The sequence below is a fragment of the Pempheris klunzingeri genome, chromosome 20 (assembly GCF_042242105.1).
Source record: "Pempheris klunzingeri isolate RE-2024b chromosome 20, fPemKlu1.hap1, whole genome shotgun sequence".
In the NCBI taxonomy this organism is placed as follows: Eukaryota; Metazoa; Chordata; class Actinopteri; order Acropomatiformes; family Pempheridae; genus Pempheris; species Pempheris klunzingeri.
The window spans coordinates 13,186,967-13,200,339 of NC_092031.1; the positions used below are offsets into that span (position 1 = coordinate 13,186,967).

The 13,373-nt window shown below is 42.9% G+C and overlaps 3 protein-coding genes across 3 annotated transcripts; 1 reads left to right on the forward strand and 2 right to left on the reverse strand.

The window, feature by feature from the left end:
* Positions 1 to 90: 90 nt before the first annotated feature.
* Positions 91 to 5,821, reverse strand: anks3 (ankyrin repeat and sterile alpha motif domain containing 3). Its single transcript, XM_070852353.1, has 16 exons — positions 5,748 to 5,821; positions 5,169 to 5,364; positions 4,867 to 5,065; positions 4,389 to 4,510; positions 4,229 to 4,310; positions 3,949 to 4,066; positions 3,681 to 3,830; positions 3,170 to 3,295; positions 2,895 to 3,010; positions 2,329 to 2,493; positions 2,100 to 2,224; positions 1,863 to 2,004; positions 1,460 to 1,733; positions 1,300 to 1,371; positions 1,117 to 1,208; positions 91 to 1,011 (listed from the first exon to the last, which is right to left on the reverse strand). Exons 2-15 carry the CDS (start codon positions 5,333 to 5,335, stop codon positions 1,126 to 1,128), a joined length of 1,941 nt encoding a protein of 646 aa, XP_070708454.1. The 5' UTR covers positions 5,336 to 5,364; positions 5,748 to 5,821; the 3' UTR covers positions 91 to 1,011; positions 1,117 to 1,125.
* A 788-nt stretch (positions 5,822 to 6,609) lies between these two features.
* Positions 6,610 to 8,596, reverse strand: c20h8orf33 (chromosome 20 C8orf33 homolog). The gene is made up of 5 exons (XM_070852079.1): positions 8,453 to 8,596; positions 7,697 to 8,148; positions 7,526 to 7,616; positions 7,140 to 7,286; positions 6,610 to 7,040 (listed from the first exon to the last, which is right to left on the reverse strand). The coding sequence occupies exons 1-5, from the start codon at positions 8,508 to 8,510 to the stop codon at positions 6,826 to 6,828; spliced, it is 963 nt and encodes a 320-aa protein (XP_070708180.1). The 5' UTR covers positions 8,511 to 8,596; the 3' UTR covers positions 6,610 to 6,825.
* A 1,340-nt stretch (positions 8,597 to 9,936) lies between these two features.
* On the forward strand, positions 9,937 to 11,799 carry h3f3d (H3 histone, family 3D). Its single transcript, XM_070851605.1, has 4 exons — positions 9,937 to 9,995; positions 10,770 to 10,904; positions 11,068 to 11,221; positions 11,332 to 11,799. The coding sequence occupies exons 2-4, from the start codon at positions 10,777 to 10,779 to the stop codon at positions 11,458 to 11,460; spliced, it is 411 nt and encodes a 136-aa protein (XP_070707706.1). The 5' UTR covers positions 9,937 to 9,995; positions 10,770 to 10,776; the 3' UTR covers positions 11,461 to 11,799.
* Positions 11,800 to 13,373: the final 1,574 nt, after the last annotated feature.

Here is a 13,373-nt window from a genome sequence, read left to right on the forward strand (position 1 = left end):
CACCTATCTGATTACACTATGAAATACATTTAAATAACAAAAAAGGCCACATTATGTAAGTATTCATCCTCAACTGTGAGGCAGCAAGCTTTTAATTCAGGTCTGAATACAACCAAGACCAAAATCTCGGCGGATTTAAGGGTGAATATCATCATGTTTAGTAGCTACAATCCACCAAATCTTTACCTGACACTTAATTTCACCACAGAGTGGATATCGAAAATTGGACTGTGAGATATTTGTTTTGAAAAAATCCAATTTCTTTGTTCTAAAATGTGTTGATTATGAAATCTTAACATTTTATTCATAACTCTCCGTCTTCACATGCAATTGTCCACATAATCATAGTACAATGGATTGAAAATACTTTCTCTGGTGTAAGATAATGTATTTCTGTAAAATTATCAACTGACAGGTTTCACACTTTTTCACACTCTTTAAAATGCATTCAGCAGGACATTATTTTCAATCACCTACAACAGCATACAAATAAGATTTCATGGAAAGAGTATTGCTCTGCAGAACTACTTTTAACTACTTATTTTAACTTCAGCTATTATTAAGACTTGGAATGAACATAATTTAAACCACATTTCATTTAGGAGGAGTACAGTTTTTTTGTTTTTTTTTCCAAATACTTCACAGTATTACAGCCTCTGATCCACAATCAGTCCCACCTCTGATCCACAATCAGTCCCTCCTCCTCTTCCTCTCTGTGCACTTCCATAACCCAACTACAGGGGTCCAGTACACACCAGCACAAGCGTGCGAGGGCCGGGTACCCTTCCTGCCTGTTTGTCATTTCCCTGCAGTAGCTGCCACTGTCCTTGGCCGTGTCCACATCTGGCGAGCTCTGGTCCACGATCAGTCCCAGAGGAGCAGCAGGTCAGCCGCTTAACTTCCCGAGCTGCTCTGACCCGAGAGGGCCAGCCTCGTCTTTGGCCTTCTCCCATTTCAGTGAGATTGTTCCAGGTGGTTAAATCACCCTCCGTCAAATATTGGCATCAGCCTCTTCAAAGACAAGAAGCACAGGTTATTTTAACTTGTTTCACCAGCTGTAGAGCTCCACCAGCATTTATTCTGTCCATTCAATGAGAGTTTGTTCTAAGCACTCACCTGAAAAGGTTAAGGCCGTTCCCAGCTATCTGAGACTTTTTCGGGGGCACTCAGTCGCCTTAGACTCTGAAGCACGGTTTGCAGAGTCGCCACTGTAATAGTTACACAACCAGACGGCAGCATTAGCATTAGACTCCACTGAAGAGAGAACCACTTGAACCACTGAGCGTCACTCCATCTTACCCAGCTGTTCATCATGAGCATCCAGCTTCTTGATTAGCTCTACAACACTGGAGCGTGTCAGGCCCTCCCTGACTGCAAGGAGAAGTCAAGTTTTTACCTTTTCTTTAAAAGCCACTAAATGTTAAAGGCGTTATCCAGCACATGGGACACCTCAACTCACCTTTAACACTACTGTCACCTTTTGTTTTATCTTCCACGCCAGTGTGAGAGCTGCTGTTCCCATCAGTAGTGCAATAGGAGAGCAGTTGAGTGCGGCAAGTCCTGGACTCCGCCATTTTGGCGCTCATGTCCTGAACCAGCCGGTGATTCTCCACCAGCTCGGTATGGACCCTCCTCCATGCCATCTTGTCCTCCATCAGACATCCCTCCATCACGGTACGCAGTTCCTTCTCCTGGGACACCTGGCTCTGCAGGCTCTCCACCTCCTCACAACGCTGTACAGGGAGAGTTAAATGTGGGTGAAAGGTTTTCAGTTTGGTCAAGAAAGGTCAAAAATGTGAAGTATTTGTACGACGGTTACAGTGGCTTTTTTTTTTTTTTTTTTTTTTTTGCTTTGTAGCTACCTTGTGTAGCTGAATGGCCATCTCCTGCATCTCAGCCTCAAGCTGGTCAGCATAAGCCTGCTCCAGAGTATCGCTGGCTGGTCGAGCGCTGCTGTGCCACCTTGCAATAGCGGAGGTCATTTTACGCTTGGGTCCAAACAATCTGGAAAGCAAAGACTGATTCAGCATTTCATGCGATTAAAAATACACATTGTGTGTCCTCGGTTAAATTTAAGAGAGAGGCCTGAAATCTCTTACGTGATCCCTATTTCTTTGAGGTCATTCTCAGTCAGGGTGAGAAATATCCGCAGGTCAATGTCTTGCTCCTCAAGCAAGGGGAGATACTTCGAAAAGCCAATTTGTTCCAAGAACTCTGCCAGATCCTAAGGGAGTAGAAGATTTTAGAGCTGGTCATAGAAACTGACCATGAACTACAGACACGCATACATTCGTATTACAGATACATCAGGAAGTAAGGTAGACGTGCCTTTGGACCAGTGTAGGAGGGTGGAGGACCAGCATGCGACCTCATCCCACAGTTCACTGCACCACTGGAGTGAGCTGCATCGTTGCTTGCATGCCGACTCTTGCCTTTGGAGTGATGACCCTTATTTACTCTTCGAGAGCTGCTCTTCTTGCACTGGTCAGAGTCCTGGAGCAGAAAGGTGTGATGTGTTCACTGCGATAGCTGAACAAATTTGGTGTTTGACTCCAAATCATTTTGGCAGATGCTATTTGCAGGTGTATGTTGGAATGAGTAGATTTTGTGTTTAATGTACCCTGCTTTGATTTGATTCATTATTATTTTAACCCAAACCACGATCTTTTCCTAAACCTAGCCAAGTACTTTTGGTATCTACACCTAACCAAACTGACTACAAGCTGATTATAATAATAATATAAAACTGAAATATACAAGTTAAGTAGGTTTACAAATAATGTGATTCAGACCTAAAGTGGAATTTATCATCATTATTTATAGTGAATGACCGGACCAGTGGCTGTCTGGCTATTTGGACCTGGGTCGAATCATTTCTGTGCTCTCGTGTTCACCTCGTTACTCTCCACAGAGCCTTCCCAGTTGAGGCCGATCACATGAGGCAGGCCTTCGCTGCTGCTGCTGCTACTCCTCATGGTAGGCATGTCATTGTCAAAGAATGGACTGTCATCTGTGGTGGTACCATATAAAAGTAGTTGGTGTGGTAGATGCCAAAGGACATTATTTTTTATCAATGATCACACCAAGTACAGTATTTATTGTGATGCAATTCTACCAAAGCTGCAGGTGACTATTTCAGATGTCGCTAAACACAGCTGATATGTCTCACCTCTGCTGCTGTTGCTCTGGCCGTCCAGCTCGTTGATGGGTGAAGTCACGTCACGGTAGCAGATGCCCTCACTCTGTTCACCAGTGTCACGAAATGTCATGTAGCCTGGCGGCACCGCAGGAGACTCTGTGAGGAGGAAAGCAGTATTAAACGACTTTACTAATGAATCGCAGCATGCAAGTGATTGAGTGGTTTTTTTTTTTACTTGCTTAATTGCACAATTTTGATCCCATTTTGCGATGAAATCTCAACATACAAAGTGCTTCAGCATATCTGATCCCTCAGTCATTCAGTGCTAATCAACCTCCTTGAAGCACAGTCTGAAGATACCACTAGAGTCAATTAATCAATCAATTATCAATCCTTATTTATATAGTGCCAATTCATAACAAATGTTATCTCAAGACCACTTTGTATAAAAGAGCACGTCTAGACCAAAGCATCACTTCAGTCTTAACATGTGACCAGTATGGATACAGGATGGCAGACTGGACGTCTTATGTGACACTACCACACAGTTTGCTGGTGCCTCCTACTCGGAACTTGGCGATGGCCTGAGGCCCATCATGGATGCTAACGCCTTTAGCTCGGTTTCGAATCGGCCTGATCCTCGGGGGTGCGCTGTCCGAGTCCTCAGAGGAGCTCAGGTCTTCAAAGTGTCCTGATAAGTTGGAATACACACATGTATACTGAAAGATCAGCTAGCAAAAAAAAAGAAAAGGAAAGAACAACATGCTTTGCTAAAATAAATAATGAGAAGTTGAGCTGTTTCAATTTACCGGGTTTGAGCCTTGGAGAACGAGAGTCAATGAGGCTTACGATCTTGGTGTAGCCGTACATCATGGCCAGGGCACGGGCGGTCTCTCCTTTTGCGTTGCGGACATCGACTTTAACTTTCTGTTAATTATTGAAATAAAACAGATGTCAGAATCATGAGGCATTACCTCTGAGTGAGCAGAGCAATCAGCCTTTTTTTTCCTGTGCCTCATGTCATGAAATTCACTGGTCTCTCTGTCTCTGACGAGTAGAGAGCACATTTGTGAATGGTAACCTACTCACGTGATCAAGCAGGTGCTGAACAATGATTTCATGTCCAGAAGCAGCAGCTTCCATCAGGGGAGTGAAACCAGACCCTGGTTCCCTTTTGATGAAAGGAAAAGTAATGAAAAGCTCTAACTGAAAGGAGTGAGTGCTGAGGTAGTTTTGGAAAGTCACTCACTTGACATTGGCATCAGCATTGTTGTCCAGCAGGAACCTGACCATCTGCTGGTGGCCTGTACTCGTGCAGTGGAACAGAGCGGTCCAGCCTTGAGAGTCCTTCAGCTCCAACTCAGCACCTTGCTTTTGGAGTAAGAAAAACAAAAGGCCGTTCATACTAGGAGTAACTAAGGCTTAAAACATGGAGCCATAAATCAAACATCAGCAAGTTTCCTTCACTTACAAGTTGCTGGTTATGATCTACCCCTTGGTTAAAAGGACCATGCTGGTGGGCTTGCACATTTTAGCCCATTAATCATAAATCACATCTGTTTTACGTTCCTGTTCTTGAAGGATACTTGTAGTTTTTTTATCCGACTTTATAGGCAGGATTTGTTTTTGATTGTCACAGTGTGACTTAAAAAAAGTAAAAGATTAAACCCATCTCAACCCACTGACACAGCATGGTGTGAGCTGTTACTGTCAGAGCCGTTTTGTACCTGAAGCAGAAAGTATGCGATACTTTCATTCCCACAGCTGGCTGCCAGCATCAGGGGGGTTAATCCTTTGGCATTGGTAGCATTTACATTCACACCAGCCTCCAGCAGGAGATTTGCAATGTTGTCATGGCCGATGTAAGACGCATACATCAGTGGGGTCCACCCTCCGATGTTCTTGCCATTCAGGTCCACCTCACGTCTGAGAGGACAGAGGATCACAGTAATCAATAGAGAAAATGTGTCACAAAGGCTGTGGACGGCAGGAACACGTCTGGTGATAGGACTGTTACTTAGACACCCACTTTTTAATGCTCTCTGCCACCACGTCGTACTGGCCGATGGAGCAGGCGGTGTGGAGGTCCAGGGGGACATCCAGCTCCTCAGGCCGCACCAGGTTGTCACCCAGCCACAGGGAGAGGCTGGCACCCAGCTGCTCTGACTCACTGGCTTCGTCACTCAGCTCAGACATTTCCTACCTCTTCACTCGTCCCTCCTCGCCTGAAAACAGACGTTCAAACATGAAATGTTCCGCACTAAAACATCGGATTTACACTTAAAAGGCTCAGTATCACACAGTCGTTAAATGTTGGGGGCTTTAGCTTGTGATAAACACAGGATTAAAACCAAAACATACTATATGACTTGCCATTATTTAAAGGTTTGTGTTGATTTATATGGTCACCAGCTGTAGCTACCAACTTTGCTCTGTTAGCTAGCTCAACGTTAGCTTGGTGAATATAACGACAGTCTAGTAAGTTTTCTCATCACACGCCTGTTACCTTATAAACTACGAATAAAAGTACCACAGCAAGCTGTCAAACGGTAACATGAGCCAAGAGATATTTTAGAGTGTAGCTGTGTGTCTAAAGTTAAAAACTTACAGTCAACAGAGGCGTTAGTTTGTTTTCTCAGCGGGTGAAACTTTTTTGTTTTGTGTGTCACACTCAAATGGGCTCGTGTTGAACCATGTACCTCCCTTTTCCTGTTTGAAAGCTAATGAACTTTTCTTTAACAGCATATACACTCATATACTGTATATAATACTGATGCACTAATATACTGTATATAATAATGATGCACTAATATACTGTATATAAAAAAATATGTATATAAAAGCAATTTCCCCCTGGGGATTATTAAAGTAATTCTGATTCTGATAGTAATGATGCACTAATATACTGTATATAGTAATGAGAGGCCAGTGCCATCCTAAACTGTAGGAAACTGTTACAGTTTGTAATTGCTGAAGGACATGAGTGTTTTAGTTAGGACCCTTCAAAGAATCCTTTAAGAACAGATCAGGGATAAGACAGAAAAAAATCTTTGTATTTTCCAGCTTTAATCATTTGTTTTAAAAATATGGATACTTTGAATATGGATTCTGTCATCTCCTCTCACCTCTAAAATTCACTAAGATGAACAAAAAGAACAAAAAAATCCTGTAGTGTTACACTGTAGTGTTTGTTCCTGAACTGGGAAATGTATTTCAGGGGTGAAGTTATCAATAGATATTTAGTACTGAGGCTTGCCAACTCCACCTTTAGAGGTCTGACAGGTGTAAAGGCATGTTGAATCTGAAGCAGGCGACCTTTCTTAACCTTGTTGATCCTCACCCAGAAAAACATAACTCTGGATAAACTAATACATTCAGCAGTCACAATCTGGTCTCAATGTAGTAGCTGCTGCTGAGGAATGATTAGCGCTAGTAATAAAAAAAAAAAAGTAAAAACAACGCATCCGAACTTAAATACAAAATGCTTTATTAGAAATATGGCACAAGCAGACAGCAATTAAAGATTTTTTAATATTACCATTGTCACTGTGAGTGCTGAGTTTTCTTTTCTTCCATTTTCCCCAATGCAGCCCAATGGTTTCGTGTGCTTTCTCTGGTTTCCATCACACAACTCAGACCAGACTGTCCGTCATGATGCATGGCAAGGCGTGTCCTCAGGGTACAAATCACAGAAAATTGAAGCGAAACTCCTCCTTTGCTGGAGTTAAGACAAACGCTGATGTGACCCGTTGAGTCTGTGACGTAGGGTCTGAATCCTGGGCTTCAGTTTGTTGGGGGTTCTCCTGAAAGGTCGCTGTCTGAGTTTTGACTTCAGCTCTCCGGTGGAAAACACACTTTTTTGGGAAATCGGACACAACTTTGACCTGAGCTGATGCAATTTCTGTTGGGGATGGAGAAACCTGTCAATTCACAGCACTTTAGCCTCCAGTGAAAGGCTCTTATTACACACAAGTAATATTCACTGTTCAGATCCACCTACCACTCTGGATCATCTTGTACTGCTTGTTTCTCTCCTCTTCCATCTTTTTCCTGTAATCTCCCACCATGGCTCTCATTACCTGCCTCTTCTTGACCAGAGGAGCTTTGGAGCTTCGTAGAGTCTTCAGGGCACGAGAGGCTTCCTCCTCTGTGGGGAGGAAATAATAAAGGTGTCACACCTCAAAGCAATTCAACTTAACTGAAAGATGGAGCAGGAGAAAAAGAGAAAGGACTTTTTTTCATAGTTTGGCAGTCATAAGCCACACCAGGAAGACACGTGTATGTTGAGAGGACATTAAAAAAGTACACTGAGCGTAAAATGGGACCTTTAACATGAAGAGGCCAACCACGTGTGAACATGTCACATGATGTGTAAGGTCAACATACTCTGCTTCGGTGTACCCTTCTGGGACCTCATTGCTGACTCCAGCTGCTCGATGCACCAGTCCAGCTGTTTGTTCAGCTGCTCCTCTGCACTCTGAAACACATTTGGACGTCAGCTCAGCTACTGAACCCCAGCCCACCATGATTACTTTTAAGGAAAATATAAATACCAACCAGCTCTGTGTCCTCGCCTCTCGGACTCCCCTCAGCTGAACTCGGCTTCTGCTGCGGCTCGCTGCCATCTGAGGGCGTTTTCTTCTTCTTCTTCTTCTTGGCTTTTGTTTGCACTGGCGGTTCAGGCGGAGAGTTGACCTCCTGCGGCAGGGGAGGCTTTTCTTCTTGGACGCACCGTCGGCTGCCCGGAGAAGAGGTGTCTGGGGTCTCCGCCGTCTCCATGTTTTCTGCTGGTGTAACAGGAGGAATCTGAAAGTTGAAGGCAAAAGCAGAGGCCTGTCCTGCGAAGGATATTCTTCTCTCTGATGGCTCGGTCCTTTCTGATGATGGAGGCGCTTCCTCCTGAAGTGCTGGAGAGTTGTCTGTGTGGAAGTCAAATCTGAAGCTGTTGTCAGTGCGAGTCCAGAGGGGCCTTTCAGCTCGGTCGTCTCTGTTTGACTTGGGCTCAATATCTGATGAATGAAACAACACACATTAAGACACTTACACTTTAATTGCATTAATTACCCCAAAGCTTATTCTAACTTAAACTGTAACAGATACAAACAAATGTATGAGATCAATGAAAACATTTAAGCACACTACTGCACCAGGTTAGCTTCTGTTCAATCAAATTGGGGATTTTTTTTCAGACAAGCTTAAAATTTAAATCCACATTTTCCCCCCTAATGAGGCCAATAACACACCACAGCGAAGGCCTTATGACACGTGTTTAGCTCAGGCTGCGTAAGACTTGTAGATAAATTATAATAATACCCAGAAACATTAGCTTTTGCTCGGTCATGCTGATCCCTCCAGTGTTGCAGGTTTTCATCTGAAAGGCGCCATTTGGTTTGAACTATTTAACTCGACGCTTCAAACAAACACTTTCAGCGGAACAGGCGCGCGTTTGGACCAACATTATAAAAATACTTCTTGGTTTCATTAAATCGTGCTGTGCTCAGACACTTACCACCGGTGTCACTGGAAAATATGGTCCATCTGGTAACATTTCCCCAACGCTAGTCGTTCCGCTCAGTGTTGTACACACACACACACACACACACACACACACACACACACACACATACACACACACGAGTCGTCGATTTGTATGTAATTAAAAACAATAAAATGCACACACAGATCTTACAGACTGATTTTCATAGATGAAAAGTAAACAATCAAAATGTGTTGGTAGGGATAAATATAGTTGGAAATAACAAAAAAGGTCAAGAGAATTGTGCAAATAAGTACAAGAAATGAAATAATAGTAAGAATAGTATCAAATATGATAACTAAAACCGGTGTAAGCAATATAAAGAGGACACCAGTGAACAGGATACACAACGTCTGAAGTCACTATATGCTAATAAAGACTTGAGAGAAACAGGAAAGGGTCATTTTCTGGACAATGAGCTGAGCTGATTTTGTCAGCAGGCTGGTGGTGGATGAGCGCTCTCTGAATCACCAACACAGGCTCAAAGGATCAGGCTGCCTGTGTCCTATAGGCCTTTTGTCTGATGCCTGACCAGACCCCAGGACTTCCCTGAACAGATGTTGAGCTCAGAAAGTAATAAGGACACCATCGGTGTGTGATATTAAACACACTGATGCATCCAGGTTCTGTCAGCAGAAACATGATGCTGATTTCTGTGCTCTATCTCCACAATGTGGCTTGTGGTTCCCCCCAAAAAGGTATGTAAAGACGTTTTTAGGCTCTTTGTCATCCTTACAGACTATGGCCAAATATATTTTACTGTCTCTAAAAACAGCTGGCTTGTGCTGAAACTGCATCCCAAACAGAACATGTCCCCAGTGTCAACATGACCTATGACTTATCCTCTTTCCATCACCTGCCAATGATCACGTTTCTTCCCTATCCATGAATGAGGGGGAACATACACATTTCTACACATGACATAACATGTCCTTTGATCAGCATGGCAGCATTGTTTGCTTTCGTTCACTTTAATGAAAAGAGAGGGATTTGATCAGTGAGCACGATATTCGATCGTTTGACAAGCAAATAAACCAAAAGCTGAAGCCCAAACTATGCAGACGAAGAAGTACTCTCGGATTCATGAATGAATGTAAAAACATGTAGATACCTCAATTTAAAAAAGGCACTTCTTGTTCCAGAGCCTCCTTTTTTCCTCCAATCACAGACCATTCGATTTTCAAGACTGGACCAATCACGGAGGCTCGGGGGCGGGACCTAAGGCTCAGAGTATAAATACCGCCTCCTGCTGCCTCCCGTCAACATAGTCGACCGTAACGCCAGAAGAGGACGTCGTCTTCCCGGAAAAATAAACACAAGGTAACGTGAGCGCTTTTAATGCTACTATTACTATGTTTTTGTACTTTTAGCGTGAATAGTCATTAATTATGTGGCGGACGTAAATTACCAGGTTCTTTGGACGCGTTGAAATGCAGCTGACCGAGCCGTAACCGTCAGCCTATTGACAACAAAACGCGCGCTATAGCCGGTTGGCTAACTGTTGGCTAAATCTAAGGTGCACTGTTCAAACTTCGCCTACCTGGATGACTATAGTATTATAATTACATATCTTTTAAGGTTTAGTTCGCTTGTATGACTGTATATTGTACACGCTTACACGGCTACAGTGTTTTGCTGTTGGTGTAAACCCCAGTGTTGGCTAGCTGGCGCCATTTTGCAACCGTCCATGCTAGCTTTAAATTTGCTCGCAAGCGACAGCAAAGAAACGTGTGTGTCCCCTGTAGCTTAATGGTGGCGGTGCTTTGGATGGGACTGATTATTAAATTAAACCCACTGCTGTATGGACGGAGGTTGTACCTGAGCTGCTCGATAAATGGCGGCACCGTGATATTGTCAGTGTTTTGCCTTGTCTCAACTTATTGGTGCGGTTATGGTAAAAAAAAAATGTTTTATCAAAATTGTGTTTATCGTTTAATGAGGACATGGGTCAACACTGGGTTTCAATGGCAGAGTTGCTACTGTGTATACTTAGCTGTAATTCGGTTCAGTAAACGTTAAGTAGGAACACTATGGCTGGCTTAAGTTAAGTTTAATCTGTTGTGTGACCCATCTTTTGTGTTTTCAAATGTGCAGGTGAAGTATGGCTCGTACCAAGCAGACTGCTCGTAAATCCACCGGAGGAAAGGCGCCGAGGAAGCAGCTGGCCACTAAAGCTGCCAGGAAAAGCGCGCCATCCACCGGCGGAGTGAAGAAGCCCCATAGATACAGGTACACAAGTGATGGCAGTGATGGCAGTTTGCTATTGTCACTGGGAATAGTTGGAAAGCTGATTTTTATATCGCAGTTTGAATGAAACTGCTACAATGAGAACATGAGCATTTGTGTTTGTTTGGGGTCTTAATGGCAGCATGTCCTTTTTTTTTTTTTTTAGGCCAGGTACTGTTGCTCTGCGTGAGATCCGTCGGTACCAGAAGTCCACTGAGCTGCTCATCAGAAAGCTGCCTTTCCAGCGCCTTGTGAGGGAAATCGCCCAGGATTTCAAGACGGATCTGCGTTTCCAGAGTGCAGCTATTGGGGCTCTGCAGGTGAAGTAGCACTTCACTTTTTGAACTTAACTAATTAGTAGTGGTGGTGGTAGTGAGTTGACGTATTCTAGCTCATTTGTTAAAAATGTACCTTCTCTTTCCCTGTGTAGGAGGCCAGTGAGGCATACCTGGTCGGACTGTTTGAGGACACCAACCTGTGCGCTATCCATGCAAAGAGGGTTACAATCATGCCCAAGGATATTCAGCTGGCCAGGCGAATTAGAGGAGAGCGTGCATAAATGATTGGATTTTAAATTTCTAGTGGGATGGGGGGGGGGAGGGACTGACTGGGGTTTGTTTTGTAAATCTTGAACTATTACCAGCATGTTTACCACCTTGTCATTTGTAGTTTCAGGCATGTTTTTTTTGTACTTTTCCATTTCACTCTTGACTTTCTCCTCAGCTGTCCTATTCACTGTAGAATAGAGCATCATATCTGTAAATGCTGAAACACAAAATATTCCACTGCCCTTCTCAGGTTTGCAAATCCTATTTTAGAATCTGTACCTTTTTAATCCTGTGTGTGCATGTCATAGGATTTCCTGTTGTGCTGTAAATAAACTTTCCGCTACCTCAAATTTTCTGCCTGAGTTGATTCCTGTGTCCATTTGCATCATAAGTACTTACAGGAGTAACACTGCTCACATAGTTTCCAATTAAAGTTGGGATTTGTAGAGACAATAGGTTTACACTAGAGGCTGGGAGATCCAACTTTTGGGCGTTGACTATGAAGTTAAGGCACCAGGGCCTACACTCGCTTCATAGGCTTGTAATTTAAGTACCAATATTTTTAAAACTTCATGTTAAGCACATGACACTACTTGACAAGACTTTCCATGATCATGATTCAATGTGAACCCTCCTTGATGATAGAACAAACTATGCACCTAAATGTATACATCAAAGCTACAATACAGGCAGACAACATACCCAGTAGACTTCAAGGCATTTTAATCCACATTGCCAAATAACTGAAAAGTTGAACTCAAGTAAAAAAATATTCCATAGCACTGGACTGCTTCACTAAAGCTTCAGTGGAGTCAGCCAGAAATACTAGACACACCATAACTTAGATAAACATTCATTTTAAGTCCCACGTTGTGACTTAAATCATCTTGGGGCTTGCTCTTCATCAGATAAGGTAGGAAGATGCTCATACAGCTTCTTCTCCAGCCCTGTATCAGTGTCCGTCTCACCTCTCAGTAAACACCACAGAAGGAAGCTAACAGTAAACAGGCTGACGGGTAAGATCTTCCTCCAAGGCAGCTGAAACTGGCTCCCCATGGAACCTTCAACTTTCCAGGTTCTGTGACTGGCTTTACTGGTGGTGAACTTGATGGGCCCCGGCTTCACCTCTTCGTCATCTGTGGACCTGAGTGACCTCTGTGCAGTGAGAGCTAGGGGCCGCACTCCGTTCAGTCTGCTGACAAAGGAGAATACAATTAAAATACAGACATACAAAACTAACTTCATACTTCTCTAAGTGCTGTGTTCAGTATAATTATGAGGTACTTGTACTTCATTATTTACATTTTAGAGATGACTTAAAAGCTAAAATAAGTTGTTACATTGTTATTGATTACACTGCCAAACTGCTCACACAATCCAATATCCCAATAATCTGTAATCCTGTAACATAAACAGGGAGAGGATCAAATGTATATATTATGTGTGGCAATTCCTAGACAGGAAACAGTGATGATGCCACCTGGAGACCAATCCTGCAGCGACTTGTTTGACATTGAATTATAAAACAAACTGACAGCACCTTCAATTATTCTGACATCACTTATTTCATAACTTTAAGCCTTGGAAGTGGCAGTTAATGATTTACCGTAAACCAGCAATACATTTTGACCGATTAATACTATGTGTTAAACAGCTAAAAACAATATTGTTGTGTTCATTCACCCATGATTTGAGATAGAGATAAGATGAGATAAGATATTCCTTTATTAATCCCACAACGGCGGAATTTACAGGGAGACCTTTAGGGAAGGTTATGTCAAACCCACATATAAAATAATCTGGCCAATAAAACAAAAATACATATGTCATTATTAATATAGTAATAATAATATTCCACAGTGTGGATCTATGCTCCTCTCCACTCAGCAGCTCTCACCAGCAGACCATCTCTGTGTGTCAGAGG